Source organism: Rhamphochromis sp. 'chilingali', assembly GCF_963969265.1.
Source record: "Rhamphochromis sp. 'chilingali' genome assembly, chromosome: 1".
NCBI classification, from domain to species: domain Eukaryota; kingdom Metazoa; phylum Chordata; class Actinopteri; order Cichliformes; family Cichlidae; genus Rhamphochromis; species Rhamphochromis sp. 'chilingali'.
The window spans coordinates 35,064,344-35,081,238 of NC_137929.1; the positions used below are offsets into that span (position 1 = coordinate 35,064,344).

General features: G+C 40.5%; 3 protein-coding genes across 3 annotated transcripts; all 3 read left to right on the forward strand.

Annotated features, from left to right (window-relative positions):
- The first annotated feature begins 652 nt into the window (after nucleotides 1-652).
- LOC308384947 (uncharacterized protein) lies at nucleotides 653-2,561 on the forward strand. Its single transcript, XM_080863624.1, has 3 exons — nucleotides 653-803; nucleotides 2,122-2,216; nucleotides 2,399-2,561. The coding sequence occupies exons 1-3, from the start codon at nucleotides 655-657 to the stop codon at nucleotides 2,509-2,511; spliced, it is 357 nt and encodes a 118-aa protein (XP_080719750.1). The 5' UTR covers nucleotides 653-654; the 3' UTR covers nucleotides 2,512-2,561.
- A 992-nt stretch (nucleotides 2,562-3,553) lies between these two features.
- LOC308384870 (uncharacterized protein) lies at nucleotides 3,554-4,753 on the forward strand. Its single transcript, XM_080863504.1, has 2 exons — nucleotides 3,554-3,705; nucleotides 3,803-4,753. Exons 1-2 carry the CDS (start codon nucleotides 3,664-3,666, stop codon nucleotides 4,448-4,450), a joined length of 690 nt encoding a protein of 229 aa, XP_080719630.1. The 5' UTR covers nucleotides 3,554-3,663; the 3' UTR covers nucleotides 4,451-4,753.
- Nucleotides 4,754-10,333: 5,580 nt separating this feature from the next.
- Nucleotides 10,334-14,553, forward strand: LOC308406207 (uncharacterized protein). The gene is made up of 2 exons (XM_080897074.1): nucleotides 10,334-10,773; nucleotides 13,158-14,553. Exons 1-2 carry the CDS (start codon nucleotides 10,568-10,570, stop codon nucleotides 13,750-13,752), a joined length of 801 nt encoding a protein of 266 aa, XP_080753200.1. The 5' UTR covers nucleotides 10,334-10,567; the 3' UTR covers nucleotides 13,753-14,553.
- The last annotated feature ends 2,342 nt before the right edge of the window (nucleotides 14,554-16,895 follow it).

Consider the following 16,895-nt stretch of genomic DNA (forward strand, 5'->3'; position numbering starts at 1 on the left):
GGGGCAGTGGTTTGACTTGAAACAATTTTTTTATTTTCCTTGAAAAGCATTTCGAGTTTAATCTCGAAATTTTGACTTGATTCTAAACCTGAACACTAATAATTACAAATTTAATGTATTATTTAATGTGGACCCAGGGCTAGAGTGGTAATCCCGCATACCGGGAATTTGCTCTGTGTTCATTTTCATTATCGACAGTGTATTGTCCAATAAGATCTCTTTATGCAAACAGAACCTCCCCTACATTCTCTGTGCGCTGGTGCACCTTGTAGAACAGAGTTTAGTGTGGAAAAAAGTGTTGAAAAGGTGGAGCTGAAAAGCTGACACCTAAAAAGAAAATTAACTAAAAATAGCTGTGACAAATGTGTCAAATGGACCCACAATGTAGGGCTGCTTCTTCTTCACCGTCCACAGCAGCATCAGCAACAAGAGAGAAGAAGAGGGTGAAAATAAAGGGGTGGGGAGACGTAATCAGGAAGTGACATTTTCAAGAATCTCTAAGAATCTAAAAGCCGAAGTTTCTTTTAGTCATTCAGAGGTACGGCCCTGAAACACACACACACGCGGCGAATAGAGAGAGAGGGAGGAGTATCGCTGCGTACATTCAGCGCAGACCAAAGCGACTCTCAGTCCATCGCTGTATATCCAAGCCAGATGTTCAACCGGACCACACGTGTGCCTTCACCTTACCCAGATTCAAGTTTTGCTTCGTTCATCAACGTGCCAGATGTCTATCGCCTATATCCAGAGTTTCCCGTGGACAGAGCGACGATGGGCTCAGTATTCCCGCCTCCGCAGCACGGGTAACACGTGGTTCACTCACTGTTGTGTGTGTTACATCTGCTGCTCTGATTTCACTGACTTTTTCTATTGTTGTACACTTCGCGATGTGATCGTTCAGTGTCACAGTCTGACGTCACAGTGATACTCACGGTTTTTGATACCGGCGACACTGGCGGTTGCCCGGGGCGGCATCATCGGCAAAATAATAATAATAATAATAATAATAAAAAATTGCTCGTACTCATGGTGCACCGACGCCATGCCAGCGCACATTGGGAATGGCATAGGCACCGATCAGTTTTCTATCGCCCATTTGCTGGGAGTAAGTGCGCCCTCCGTTTGCGAGGTGCGCCTGTTGCTTGCTGCACAGGGAGGAGAGGGCGGGGTGGCGGGGGATTCTCTGGCTGGCTGGAGAAGCGTCTAATAACCAACTCGAAAATAAAACAAAATAAAAACAAACCAACAAACATGAAAACAGCAGACATTATGATACTTATAATTTGCACCGATGTTTTTTCGAAATTCTATACGCAAAAAGTGAGCGCGAGAGCCCTCGGTGCGCCTGCTTGCTGCTGAAGTCAAAGTAAACTTTATTGTCATCTCCGCTACATACAGTCCAGTATATAGAGAGATGAGACGACGAGGTTCCAGTTACAGCAGTGCTAGTAAACAAACAATATTTATAAGAAGAGTAAGAAAATAAATACACACTTTAGGACCAGGGGTAAAGGGATCAATAGCAATTCAAAATGTATATTTTATACTTTGGTGATTTAAAGTCTCACACACAACCTGTCGAAAGGGGAGGGAGGCCGGCTGCTTCCAATTAGAGCACATTTCATTCATAATGTTGTAAATCCAAGCCCATTATGTATTCATGGTTTGAATCCTGGGTTGTGTGAAATCCCAGAAATAAACCAAAGTGAATTTGTGAACTAAGGTGTAGGTCTGTTAGGTTATGTTGTGGTGATTCTCAGGATGGGGGATGGGTGTTCATACTGGAGTGCAAAGTTAAAACCAAGATGGACAAGAATAGTTCAAAGCCATCAGGTCCTCAGTTTAGAAAAAAGAGAAAAGAAGAGGAGGAGAAATGAGCAACAGATACAGGTAAGAAGATGTGTGATTGGATAATGGCAGGTCGTCCTGAAACAATCAGAATCAGAATACTTTATTAATCCCTAAGGAAATTGGAGTGTTCGCCCAGGGCGCCAGACAGGCTAGGACCGCCACTGGTGATACTGAAACACAAAACCGCTGATCACAAACTTTATGTTAAGAAGAAACTGTGTGAAATCAGAAGTGTTCATTTTGATCTCGTTTTTTTTTTTTGTTTCGCAGTGTGACGCCCCCAAGCATGCCACCAAAACAGGAGAAGTGTTACGACCTTTGTGACCAAACACTTAAATTTGTTGATGGAGAAGATGATTTGGACTGTAAGTATCATGTGGGCACTTTTCAAAGTGATGCCCAACAAATTCAAATCCAAAATATAAATAATGATAAAAGTAAAAGAAAACAGTTTTACCCATATTCACACTAACTAATGTTAAATAAAACTCATCAGCATTTATTCACGTGTAACACTGATTGTTTGCTTCTGTGTGATTGTTCTCAGTCTTGTGTGAAGACTTCAAATCTCGCAGAGCTCAGATGTCCTGTGGTCACGCTGTGACCCCGACCTCTCTCACCAACTGGTGTCGCAGGTTGTTGGACCAGGTAGGCCACTAAAGGTTGGCTTTGCTAAAATAAACAAGTAAACAAATAAATAAATTACAGTGTCATGCAGGATTGTGTTGATTTGTAACAGGACAATGTTATGAGCTCATATAAATAAACAATAATGAAAACAGGGTCCAATATGTCATCATTTTTTGTTGGATTGGATTGTAATGTTTACTGTCATGTAGATGAGAAAGAAGCTACGCTGACTTAAATCAACACAGAGCGACACACTGCTCTGTAAATTCATGAACTTCTCTTAGCAGAAACCTGCTGTGCTCTCAAGGAAATAAATAAAACAGTCAGAAATGTTCAGCTTCTGTCTTTTCTATTGTAACTTGTAGCGTTTAAATCAATTAAGTTGAATTGCCTCTGCAATTAAACCTGTAATACATCACACATTTCTTTTCCAACTTTGTGACTGTGCATGCTGGCTGACTGATCTGCCCTCTGTGAGGCCTCAGTGTAGCTTTGAATTGGACCTGTACTGTTTAAAGCTGTGATCATTTCAGTGTTTCTATAGAGTAAAGAACATAAATAGCTTTCAGACAAAATATAGCATCATAACTCTGTTTCATCAAATATGTACATAATTTGTACATCTAGCAATGCAGTTCTGATGTATGATGAAATATTTGAGTGTTTGTAGTTTTAACGCTTTCATGCGTAGTGGTCACTTCAGTGGACAGCAATTCAGAGGCTGTTTTCTTGGATTTATGTTGATGGTATACTTGCACATAAACCACTATATTGGACTGATGTGTCACTCCATACCCAATTCATAAGTAAAAATGTATGTTGTCCACCTAAGTGGACATGTAAAGAAAACAATTTGAAAAAGAACAGGTTTTAAAAAAATGAAGTTCAAAAATCTTGTTTTCATGACTAAAAGTGAAAAAAATACTTTAGAAACAAATCCAGATTGAGGTTCTCATAATTCATGCATGAAAGGGTTAATAACGTGCTGAAAAAAAATCTTTAAATTGTTTGGTGTTTTGTTTCCAACATGCAAGTCTATTAATTCTCACCTCTCCATATTTAATAAAGGGTGAAACCAGGTTTGTGTGTGGTGGGTCTGGTTGTAGTGCTGAGTGGACTTTTGCAGAGGTTTGTAAAATGGCTCTTCTGGACCCTTAAGAAAAGACGTATTTCAGAAAAAACATGGAATTTAACATTGCCAGGCAGACACTTACTACTAAGTTGGTAAGTGTTTCATCAATATATTATATATACTGTGAATGTAGACTTGATAGACATTTTGCTATGTATAAAATATTGCCCCACCTCTGTCTCCATGTAGTGTCCTGGATGCAGATCCACTGTGATGAGAGAGAATGGATCAGACTTGAATGTCCTCTGTAAAGTGTGCACAGCAGTAAAAGGACGGCCCTTTGAATTCTGCTGGCAGTGTTTGAGGGAGTGGAAGGGTGCACGGCCTCGGAAAGACCGCTGTGGAAATGATGACTGCTGCAACCCATCACTAGAAACATTAGAAAAATGCCCAGATATCACATTGTGTCAGTATGAGTATGAGTATGAGTATGAGGATGAGGATGAGGATGGTGATGACGATGAGGATGGCGATGAGGATGAGGATGGTGATGACGATGAGGATGACGATGAGGATGGCGATGAGGATGAGGATGGTGATGACGATGAGGATGGTGATGGTGATGAGGATGAGGATGGCGATGACAATGAGGATGGCGATGAGGATGACAATGACGATGAGTGTGATTCTGGAGTCCGTGTGTGTCCCTCTGTCCGTGCCTGTCCCACCTGTGGTTTGCTGTTGGAGCACAGCAAGAAGTATTGCCCATCAGTTGTTTGCCCTCGATGTAGTGTGACGTTTTGTTTTGTGTGTCTCAAGCGCTCTGGTAAATGTCAGATGACCCGGTGCATTCCTGCCCCCAGACAGACCTCTATACCTGTGTGGCAAAAGAAATAATGGGAAAGAAACACTGCTGTTAAGTTTCACTTTATTTTTACTGAGAGCGTCTTTTCTAAATACATTCACTATGTTGTGTTTTAAATTCTCTGCTTTGAAAAACATCAGGCTATAAACAAAAATTATTGTGTTATATTAGTGAGAAATTTACTACCAAATATGATCTTTTCAGATGTGTTATGCTGAACTGTAATGATAAATCTGAAAAATGTCATTCATTTATATATTCAGAATAGACATTCTGTGTGCACATGCTGTCCTCTGGTTACTTACAGATTTAACCTGTGACGTCTCATTTCCACACATTTTGTTTGTAGTCCTAGCTCCATGATAATAAGTTGTTTAGAGAATATGCTTTTTTTCAAAGTAGTTATGTTTAATCAACATCAATGTGTAAATTTAAATAAAAATGTATCTGTGGGGAAGGAAAGCCAGCAAAACACTGTTCAATGAAATCCTGTGGATTTTTATTTATTCCTTAGATCTGTAAGTGAACACTGTCATGTAAAATGTGATATTTCATTATACATTATTTAAAAATGGCAGAAATGGACAACTAAATTAATACAGTAACTGAGTTAAAATACAGATATTTTCATTATTGTTAGGTTACTCATACAGTCTCATAGGAGAAGGCTTCACCACTTTGTGGTGTTGGGTTGGGGAGTGCAGGTAAACCTGTTTTCATTCTTTGTTTTTCATTTCTAGTGAAACATTTTATAATGGATAATATAAAAATATTTAACTCTTAATCTGATTAAAGTTGAGCTGTGTAGAGGTTAACTTTAATTTCTAGTTGTTGGTGTGATTCCAGGATATCAGTATATTTTTCACTCTGTTTAAATCGTTTAAAATCATAGTTAACTTATTTGCATGTAAATCATAGCATGAATTGCGCTGAGGCAAATATTTCAGTAATTTCTGTTTCCCCAAATCCAACTTACGATATATGATATATAATACTTGTCTCAGAAAAGCCAGTGTGAGACTGTGAGATGAGGCTAAGCTCTTTGCCACTGCATTCAGCACCTGGTCGTGGTGCCACAGATAGCAGCCATCGTGGAGAGGCTGTGGGCAGCTGCTGAGAAGATGATCCAAGGAACCTCTTCTAAAGGGGAAGAAAGGGGTCTCACTCTTTCTCAAGTTGATAAGGGTTTACCAGTTTAGTCAAAACATCTATTTTTCCATGCTCCCACAGTCCTACTGCTCTGCTCATTCCCCGTTCGTCCACACCTCCTTCAACCTCTTCCTGATGTAGGTGGTGTTACTTTTTGACCCAGGCCTCTAGGCCTATCACCAGGTTGCCAACACGGGCCTTTTGTCTCAGATGACCATGATGAAGGCCTATGATTCCATGATAATCAGTTAACCATTGTAAACTTAGGTGCTTGTTTTCCAAGCATGAATGTTCTGCTCTCCCCCTTAGTGCTGGTTAAGTGATACATTATGAAGAACATTGCCTGCATTGGTTTGGTTGCAGAAAATGTATTACAGAAAATACACACTAAGACTTAAATATGGAACTGAAGTCGACGTGTAAACGAAAAAGTTTAACTAAAGATGAAACATGTAAACGATGCTCATCATAATGCTTCTGAGTATAGAAGTAAATCTGGTTTTCAACATGATTTCAAACACCGTCATTCAGCTGAACACTGGCAACTACCTATTAACTAGAACTGTCTGTAAATGTGTTTGATATGTAACCAGAACAATGTTTGGTTTGGGTTTTTTTGCTTCTTTACATCCTGGTTGTTGTGCCAAATGGTGGCCCTGAGTGGATTCATAAGTCCTGTTGTACAAACATTTATATTAAGTAATTTCAACATCCAGTTTGATGCACATTCAGAACATTGCAGTAGCAAAAGGAACACAATAATCCCCCAAACTCTCTAAATAAAATAATAAATCCAGGTCATAATGCAAGAAACACAGCGTCACTAGTTGGATCAGCTTTGATTACCTGGTGTACGTTCATAAAAGAGTGATAAAAAATAAATAAACCTGGACTCTCAGCAGCACTAACCCCTTTATTACATATAGCAAAACCATATACAGTGGGGCAAAAAAGTATTTAGTCAGCCACCGATTGTGCAAGTTCCCCCACTTAAAATGATGACAGAGGTCAGTAATTTGCACCAGAGGTACACTTCAACTGTGAGAGACAGAATGTGAAAAAAAAATCCATGAATTCACATGGTAGGATTTGTAAAGAATTTATTGGTAAATCAGGGTGGAAAATAAGTATTTGGTCAATAACAAAAATACAACTCAATACTTTGTAACATAACCTTTGTCGGCAATAACAGAGGTCAAACGTTTACTATAGGTCTTTACCAGGTTTGCACACACAGTAGCTGGTATTTTGGCCCATTCCTCCATGCAGATCTTCTCGAGAGCAGTGATGTTTTGGGGCTGTCGCCGAGCAACACGGACTTTCAACTCCCGCCACAGATTTTCTATGGGGTTGAGGTCTGGAGACTAGCTAGGCCACTCCAGGACCTTCAAATGCTTCTTACGGAGCCACTCCTTTGTTGCCCGGGCGGTGTGTTTTGGATCATTGTCATGTTGGAAGACCCAGCCTCGTTTCATCTTCAAAGTTCTCACTGATGGAAGGAGGTTTTGGCTCAAAATCTCACGATACATGGCCCCATTCATTCTGTCCTTAACACGGATCAGTCGTCCTGTCCCCTTGGCAGAAAAACAGCCCCATAGCATGATGTTTCCACCCCCATGCTTCACAGTAGCTATGGTGTTCTTGGGATGCAACTCAGTATTCTTCGTCCTCCAAACACGACGAGTTGAGTTTATACCAAAAAGTTCTACTTTGGTTTCATCTGACCACATGACATTCTCCCAATCCTCTGCTGTATCATCCATGTGCTCTCTGGCAAACTTCAGACGGGCCTGGACATGCACTGGCTTCAGCAGCGGAACACGTCTGGCACTGCGGGATTTGATTCCCTGCCGTTGTAGTGTGTTACTGATGGTGACCTTTGTTACTTTGGTCCCAGCTCTCTGCAGGTCATTCACCAGGTCCCCCCGTGTGGTTCTGGGATCTTTGCTCACCGTTCTCATGATCATTTTGACCCCACGGGATGAGATCTTGCGTGGAGCCCCAGATCGAGGGAGATTATCAGTGGTCTTGTATGTCTTCCATTTTCTGATGATTGCTCCCACAGTTGATTTTTTCACACCAAGCTGCTTGCCTATTGTAGATTCACTCTTCCCAGTCTGGTGCAGGTCTACAATACTTTTCCTGGTGTCCTTCGAAAGCTCTTTGGTCTTGGCCATGGCGGAGTTTGGAGTCTGACTGTTTGAGGCTGTGGACAGGTGTCTTTTATACAGATGATGAGTTCAAACAGGTGCCATTCATACAGGTAACGAGTGGGGGACAGAAAAGCGTCTTACAGAAGACGTTACAGGTCTGTGAGAGCCAGAGATTTTCCATGTTTGAGGTGACCAAATACTTATTTTCCACCCTGATTTACGAATAAATTCTTTACAAATCCTATCATGGATTTTTTTTTCACATTCTGTCTCTCACAGTCGAAGTGTACCTCTGGTGCAAATTACTGACCTCTGCCATCATTTTAAGTGGGGGAACTTGCACAATTGGTGGCTGACTAAATACTTTTTTGCCCCACTGTAAGTGCTGATCTGCAGTCGTATGACTTCTTGTAACTGCTGGAGAGAAAGTGACAAAAGAAAAATAAACGAAACAATCTTGGGGACGTTCCCTGGTGTGTGCAGAGGTCAGCGTCTGTGTTTACTGCTCAAACCTGAGAAGGATAACAGGTGGGATCCAAATGAACAGAGTTCAGATAATTCTGGGAAAACTGAACCTTTAAATTTGTCTAAAGATGATGTGGTTTCACTATGAAAGCAATTAAAGTTTGATCTCTACAGCTTAGTATGTTGTTGTTTACAGGTCAAGATCTTCTAAATTTACATATTTTCTCGATGTTTGTGCAGGTAATGAACACCTTTACTGTGATGTGAGTCACTGATTACATAGTTTGAGCAGTTAAAGAAGTTGCAGTATTTTTAAGATCCTTCCACACATTTTCACTTCACGTCAGGGAGTGTGAGGTCTCAAAAGCTTCAGCTTCTTCTTTTGAAGTCACAATTTTCAAAACAAGCTTTTACATAGCTCATTATTTTTAGGTAATGAAGCTGAGAATGAAGAAGCTGGCATGAGAATCAGCACCTCCAAGTCTGAGGCAATGGTTCGCAGATGGAAATGGGTGGAGCTCCCATCAGCACCACTGGTCAGGGACGAGCTGCTGGAGTCGAGGACTTCAAGTCTCCTGGGGAGTTGTTCACGAGTGATGGGGGAGTGGAGCAAGAGATTAACAGGCAGTTTGGTGTTTTACTTGTTTGGTGTGGAGAAGAGAGCTGAGCGTAAAAGTGAAGCGGATAATTTACACGTTCTTCCCCTCACTGTGACGACCTGTGGGTAGTGACTGTGAGAATTAGACTGTGAGAGAGATACTCCCATACAGTATGTGACAAAATTTGATTCGATTTGATTGATGACCCTAATCACGGCCTTTTGACCTACCCCCTCCCCCCTGGAAGTGTGTAATTTGATCCCCTAAGCATGACGAATTGCATCCGGAGAAGGGAGGGGGAAACCCCCGGAAGCGCGCCACCTGCCCCTAAGCGTGACGAATTGAATCCGGAGAAGGGAGGGGGAAACCCCCGGAAGCGCGCCACCTGTTGTTGGAAAAAAAAGAAAAAAGTTTTTAGAGGGAGGGAGGGTCTGCAGCAGGGGAGTGGAATAAAAGCAGAGAGGAGGCCGTCACAATTTCTAGGCACAGACGCAAGATGGATCCTTTAATTCTGTTTCAATATTATGACAATTTTCTCTGTATTTTTTTTTTTTTTTACAATAGCGGATGTAATTTTACTTTCTTAAGCTGCACCGGCGCTTGTAATGGGAAAAAAGAGTGACTTCCTATTGCCTGTAGAGAACCGTTTCTTTCAATAGTATTTTATTTTCCTATAATACAGACGCAGTAAAAAAAAACCTTTAAGATGATGATCTGCCTAGCAACAAATTGCAATTTTTAGGCTACACCATAGCTTGTGATGAAAAGAAGAACTTTCTATCCGCTTGTAACCTACAGGCTGCCTACCCCGTATGTGTAAAAATGAATAAATACCCCTTAGTGAATACTTTTCTTTGAATACTACTTTTCCTTTTGAGAGTCCCTTTTACAAGGGACTGAAAAACAAACCATAATTGCCGTGACAGGCGATCTTGTTTCACTCACACACACACACACACACACACACACACACACACACACACACACACACACACACACACACACACACACACACACCGCGGGTCAAGGAGGAATGAGACAGCGGTAGAGTTTTTTTCTTCATTACTTTTACAATGGGTTTTCTCAATAGACAGAAAATGAAAATGAGGAGTCAACAGCCGATATTATCATTGCTTGTAACCCGGTAAATAATTTAGTACATCTCCCCATAAAATAAGCCTGAGTGGAAAAAAGCTCATATTCGAATAAGTTTATTCCCCTCTGTGGGAAAGAGTTTTTTTCTCAGAGTCAACCATGAGGCGAGTTTTGTCAACAGGAGGCGAGCAAGAACAACTGTTGCCCATAAAGTAAAACAAATATCCACCTCTAAGTCGTATTTTACCGTTGCAGAATGTGGAAAACAGACAGCCCTCACAAGAAGGCGCCCCAAAAAAAAAGGAAATTGGACACCCCAACTTTCCCCCCTCCCGACTGCGCGCGCGCGCACACACACACACACACACACACACACACACACACACACACACACACACACACACAAAACAGAGACCCGAAACAACATCACCCACTTAGGCAGAAATGACTTATACGCATATGTCATCCAGGGAAGGACGGATGTTGTTTTGCTGTGCTGTATTTTAATGTGAAGTGTACTTATTTATTTTTTTATATTGCATGTATTGGTTATATTTTGTGCAGTGTTTTATTTAGTTTGCATGTTTTAGTTACCGTCAAATTGTCCTGGAGAGACTCCGCCCTTTCCCCCGTTTTTACTAATTGGACACACCTGAGAGGAAAGGCAAGGTAATTTACAGAGTGCTCAATGACACATAAGAGGGTTGGAGTTGGCGTTCGAGAGCAGATGACGAGACACCACCAGCGACTAGGGACTCGCAGCGGGCAGTCAGACGGCAATAACGACAAGAGCCAGCTTGTGCACTGCGGGAGAGCAGAAGCAGTGAGACAGCTGGTGCCGATTTCCAGTTTTAAAGAAGCGGCGGGCGGAGTTGAGAGCTCTGCCCACCCGGGGTAAGTCTCTGACTTATCCCTTTTTATAAAGTAAAACTGTCGAAAGGAATAGTGACTGCCGCTCCCTCCCTTCCTTTAGTGCACCGGGACGTGGAATGCGGGGAGGAAGGCGAGGACTCCGCTGGGTTTCCCTCTTTTACTACTCTGCTGGATTTCTTAGTTTTTTGTGACTTTTATGCCGTGGTGGATCCCACTGGACTTTTAATGTTGTGTTTTATTGATTTTTATTGTGTTATTCCTTGGCCAAGGTTGTTTTAATTCATTTTATATTTTTAACTATTTAAATATAATAAATTATATTTTTAATCTTACAGTTTAAATTGTGTGCTTTCCCTTGGCGGCTCCACTGCTCTGCCCGTTTTGAGGAAGGTTTCCTTCCTTCCTTCCTTTTAAAAACCACAAAACATCTTGGGAATAAAAACAGCCTTTCCGCTCCGTTACACATAACACAAACTGAAAACCGGTCCATGAAAATCGTCTCTGTGCCAGAGTGTTTAAGGGTTTTCGCTCAAAGTTTTAATGGGATTTTTGAAAAGGATTTCCTTTGATCTTTTTTGATACTATTTGTAAATTTTCATCGTCCTGTTGAAAGGTCCAGATCATCTTCATCTTTTAGTCAAGTTATCCTGAGCTCTCTGAATAGATTAATTGAATCGTTTAGTCATTGACTGCACACTGACCATTTCCTCATCATGCTTTACAGTTAATATATGAGACCCATTTTATTGAAAGTTGCCTATGGTCTGGTGAATATATCTCCTTTTCACTCATCTGCACAGATAATTTGACTAAACTGGATTTTAATTTAGGGACGTCATGAGCTTTCCTCTATCACTTCTCATAAACAACAACCGGTGAACTAGTAAAACTGACTGTTCTGCATGAATACTTTTATTTTAGGTAAACTCATAAAGCGCCCTTTTAATATTTAGCCTACATGCACTTGAAATTCACTTCACATATCTCTATGCGTACTGTACATTAATATAATACTGTGTACAGTGCAATCTACGTGAAAAATCGTGCTCATTGTTTTTTTTGTTTTTTTATTATTATTTTTTTTTTTTACACCCATCATCACTCTAATGCTGCTCGTGCTCGGTCACGGTCAGCACGTGCCAGTGTTGTGCCACAAACTCCCGCCTGTCTCCTCTCGTCTTTGTACCTTCAAGACATTTCGCTGTGAAGGACTGTTTACGTCTCAGCGCTATTGTGAATGCCGACGAGACATTTCCGGCGTTTCTTACTTCAAGTTAAAAGCTTTGAAATGGTGATTCAGCTTGATGCTTTTATTGTGAAGGAACTATCGGAGATGCACATAGGTGTGTTTACAGAACTTCTTTTTTTTTTTTCTTTTTTTTTTTTTTTTTTTTTTTTTCTTTTGTCCTCAGCGCGGGTGAAAAAACTCGGGCTGCACGTAACCGAAGCTGCTCACTGCAAAGGTCGGTGCTGGTAACCAGAACACGGAGGGCCCCCTCCACCGACTCATACAACTTTTTTTTTTTTTTTTTTTTTTTTTTTTTTTTTGTCGTGTAGTCGTCGCCACAAACCAAAAAAAACATCTACAGCTTATACAAATTTAAATTACATACATTTAAATCCTACACTCCTCTTGCAGGATTGAGTAAATAGTTCGTACGTGCATGCGTGCATGGATGTTTTATGGTATTTGTGTTCTTGTGTGTGAGGCTGCGTGTGCATGTGTGTGATGTGGACTCAGTAGGATTTCTTTTGTGGTTTTTTGTATGTCTGGCTGGAGTCGTGCAGGGAACAGACAGGGTTGAAGAAGAGGTGGAGCAAGAAATGTTCTAGACAGTATTGCTAAGAGCAACGTGTTCTTTCTTCTGAAAATCTGAAAATCTTTTTAGGATCTCAGGATGGCCTGTGCACACGGACAGCTGTTTTCAACTGTGATGAACCCTGTCACTCCATTATCCCACTGTGCAAGACTAGTTTCTTGCACGTTAACTGCTGTAAACGTGCACGTTTCAGTCAGCACAGGAGAACTACATTTAAAGCACGATGTCAGCATCATCGGGAACATTATGAATCTCACAATCTTCAGAGACTAAAGATTGCTCAGTATCCCTGGTACCAAATATGTACCAAGTTCTGTCACTCTGATGGTTGATTGAGCAGAAGGGCTGGAAGATGCCATTTTCATGGAGAATTTCAAGCCCAACAGATGGGAATTACCGTTCTTTTCCAAAGTTACAGCTGCTAGAGACGCAGTGGCCAACTCTACGGTTTTTGAAAATAGCTGCCACACCTACCCGCACCCTTTAAGATCAACCCACTTCCAGACCACGCCCTCTTCTGTTATTTAAAAAGAAGACCGCTGTCTCATTCCTTCAAACCTTTTTTTTTTTTTTTTTTTTTTTTAGCTCAAAAACAGAGAGAAGTATGGCCTCTACAGCCCTGCGCCACCCTGCGGAGGAGGAGGAAAGTTCTGCGGACGAGGGCACAATATTACCTGACACGTCCGGTTACTATCGACCCTTGGAAAAGCAGCAGCAAGCGGACGAGCTTGACGGTTGGCCATCTTCTTTGTTCATCGATACCGTGAAAACTGCTGTGTATCATCTTGTCAACCTCGTAATCAACAAGTACCTCACTGACACATGCAACGGTTGTATGTCCGATCAACCCCACCAGAAACAGCATGAGTGTTCGCGAGTGTTGGAGGATGACTTTTACGCTGAAAATTATTACAGCATCAGAAAAAGACTCCTCACCCCTCGTTTCATTCCATCCATTCAACGGCTGCTGATTGCTCGCCACATCAAAATGGACGACGTCAAAGTCTGCATGGTGGCGGAAACTCTCTTGCACGAACTGAAATCGGAAAGGAAAGTCTTTGACGCCATCGCCGAGGCATACCACAATCTGGTAGGGTTGGACATGGTGAAAATCAGACAGCTACGGTTGGTCGCAGAGTTTTACAAAGGGGGGCTGCTAATTTTTTCTCTGAAAGACTGATTTTTTTCATTCTTAGAACGTGTAACCAGCATTTTACCAAACAATGTATTCTACATATAGTGCATTTAAAAAAAAAAAAAATTGTACCCACGTAATCGGTGATGAATTGTGAAGTTACAATTCTTTTCTGAAAAAGCATTTTTATTTTTGTATATAAATAAATGTTGATGTTGTGCTATGGGATTGTATGTTTCAATTTTACTTATAATGTGCCAAATCACTACAACAGGCGGCTCAAGGCGATGCCATCCAGAGAAAGGATCTTGTTAGCCACAGTGTTTCTAAGATTTTTACGCCCCGTTACAATAACCTCAGTTCTATCTGAACTTAGAAGCAGAAAATTAAAGCTCATTATGTGTCTAAGACATCCCGGCAGTTTAACCAATAAAAGCGGGTATCATATGCATAGCAGTGAAAATGTATGCTATGCTATGCCTTCTAAAGCGCGTATAATGTAAACAAAACTGGTCTTTGCACAGAAGCCTGTGGAGCTTCATAATTAACCTCAGTGTGTGAAGAGGACTCTCCATTTAATAATAGCTGTAATAAAATGTTATGGCCGACGGTGTTAAACGTTGCACTTGGGTCTAGCAGGGAAGATTTCAACTTTTCAATATGAATGAAGGCTGAAAACTGATTAGATTAATGTCTGATGATCTTTTCTGTGCTTCTTCAAGTCTGTAACACCAAACATATTAAAGGATGATATAAGGTTCACAGGAAGAGTTTAATTAGACACACATTTACTATTTTCTTTATACTCTTTCTTTCTTGACATGTTTAATATGCTTACTATCAGAGGAGAAAATGACCCTTGTGTAGTTTAAAAACGTTTTATTTAATCAAACTGTAATGTTGTTGAACTCTGACGGACGTGTCTTTTAATCTTGTCAACAAATCCTTAATCACCTAAATCTGCCATTTATCATCTAGTAAAATGTTCCCTCTGCTTCTGTTGCACATCTCCCCGGACACTCTCTGCTTCACCTGTCCTGTGCAGGTGGTCCAACCCCTGCCTGCCTCCTTAAACTGGGGTGTTTAAATCTCTTTACCTCTGTTGTGAACTTCACACAAAGTTTGTGGTAACAAAATCAAACTGACGAGGATTTCGTTTGAAGAAAAAAAAAAAAAAAAAAAAACACACACAGTCACGAGACAAAATAAAAACGGACTGCTCAAAGCAAAAGCAGAGCCCTCACAGCTGGTAGTACAAAACACAGCGACAACATGCGTATTAGATACCCTCAGTGCCAAAAGCATAAATATGAAAAAGGTGGGATCACCAAGAATATCCTAAAAATGGCATTGAGGTGGGTGTTACAGTGAAAAAACAAAAAGCAGCCAAATTTTCATCTGAAAATGTTGAATTTTAGTAAAAACAATGCTCTGTAGTTTGATACTGTCGTTACAGACAAAGCAGATGTTTAAAGCCTTTGGACGCACATTTGAAATGCACACATTCTCCTTATCAGCTGGAAACATTAAAGCCGTAAAATGACTTTTTCGAACGGATAAAAACTATTGAACAGCAGCAATGATGAGCCTGTACCAGAATTTGAATGTACATGTGTTGAAGGTGCGGGTCTTGTTGAATTATTAAACATACTTTCTTTCATTTTTCGAGCCACAAAAACAACTTTTAATTTCTTCTGCTTGAGTCTCGGCCTCGGGTAGCTCTACTTATCATTGCTCAGTCAGTTGTCTGTTTGTGCTACTTTTTCAAGGAGCAGCGGATTATTGGTAAGGGTGACTTTATGTGTTTAGCTACTTAAGTGGAAGTACTGTGGATAGTTTTACCTTACATACATAGATCTACCAGTACAGCTTCTGAGGTAACTGTTTACAAAATGTTATATTCTATCCACAAGTTCTTTGCAATTTTACATTGATAAACATTATCCTTAACACATTTGGCCCACGTAAAGTGCTATGGCCATCACACTGTCATTTAGAATTGTTTAAATAACTCGTGTCTTAAGTCCTTCCATCAAACAGGAAAAAAAAAAAAAAAGTCGCATGGTTCACTTTATATTTCTAACATTTTGTGATATAAAGTTGTTCATAACAAACTGAAAGGCCGGGAGTTTAAAATGCAAACCGATGGAAGCAGAAGTAGAAGACTATAATGTCACAGAGCACACGGTGTCTATTATTGTGTAGACATTTATAAATAAGAGCTTAATAAAGATGCTTAATTTCTTAAGAAATAAACAGGTGGAGTGATCTTTATCAAAAGTGGATGTTGCATCTGTGGCTAAACCACTGTACCCAAAAACTTTAAAAATCTACTGTGTGTGAGGCTGTGTAAGTAAAGCTTGCCCTTCACACCCGCGTGTAACAAACCATTTGTTGGGGGTTGTGGATTTGACACCTCAGCATTGTGAAAGTGGGGGAAACATGTTTCTGGCTGTGCATAAGATTTCTGCTTACAACTTAGAATCTCAGTTCTAAATGAAATTCAGATGTTTTTAAGTATGGCTAATGTATTAATTGACTTCTAAGACACACACACACACACGCACACACACACGAACAACAACAACACCAACACAGAGGAGAAGAAGAAGAGGGGGTCGTTTTACTACGCATCATAAAAACGCAATCATTCATCTTCCAACTGTATCTTTCTGTTCTGGCTTTAGAATCATTGGTTGTTTACTGAGCCGTACTTTGGGAGTCATATTGTTGTGATACTGGGGAGAAAAGGGTAAGGTTTGATAGACTAAACCCTTACACACATAACTTGAAAAACCTAAAGAGTGTATGAGACTGCTAGCTGTGTTGTTCAGCAATAAACTCATCTACAAATGTGTTAGTAAAGAGTGACTTGTACTTCTGTCCCATTAAGCAATGGTTTAACAAATTTCACTGCAAACTATAAAAGGAATCTGGATTTATATAGAACATAGTAGTGATGGATTAAATGCAGGAAACACTAGTATAAGGTGTCTATGGAACAAATCTCCTTCAGCGTTCAAATGACCAAAGTGAGGCCTACAGGCGTTTCTCTCAGTTGGTTGTGTTCAGGGAAAAAGCAGCTAAATACACTGAGACTGCTCCACATTGTTAGCGAGTTAACTCTGGATATCTGTAGGTTTGTCAAACTTGGAGTGAACAAAAGCAGAAAAACAGTAAAAGATGCA

Coding starts and splice junctions, on each gene's coding strand:
- LOC308384947 (XM_080863624.1), top strand. CDS start 655: ATGTTCAACCGGACCACACGTGTGCCTTCACCTTACCCAGATTCAAGT. Junction 804..2,121: donor TTCCCGCCTCCGCAGCACGG/GTAACACGTGGT, acceptor TTTGTTTCGCAG/TGTGACGCCCCCAAGCATGC. Junction 2,217..2,398: donor TGGAGAAGATGATTTGGACT/GTAAGTATCATG, acceptor GATTGTTCTCAG/TCTTGTGTGAAGACTTCAAA.
- LOC308384870 (XM_080863504.1), top strand. CDS start 3,664: ATGGAATTTAACATTGCCAGGCAGACACTTACTACTAAGTTG. Junction 3,706..3,802: donor AGACACTTACTACTAAGTTG/GTAAGTGTTTCA, acceptor GTCTCCATGTAG/TGTCCTGGATGCAGATCCAC.
- LOC308406207 (XM_080897074.1), top strand. CDS start 10,568: ATGACACATAAGAGGGTTGGAGTTGGCGTTCGAGAGCAGATGACGAGA. Junction 10,774..13,157: donor GAGAGCTCTGCCCACCCGGG/GTAAGTCTCTGA, acceptor TTTTTTTTTTAG/CTCAAAAACAGAGAGAAGTA.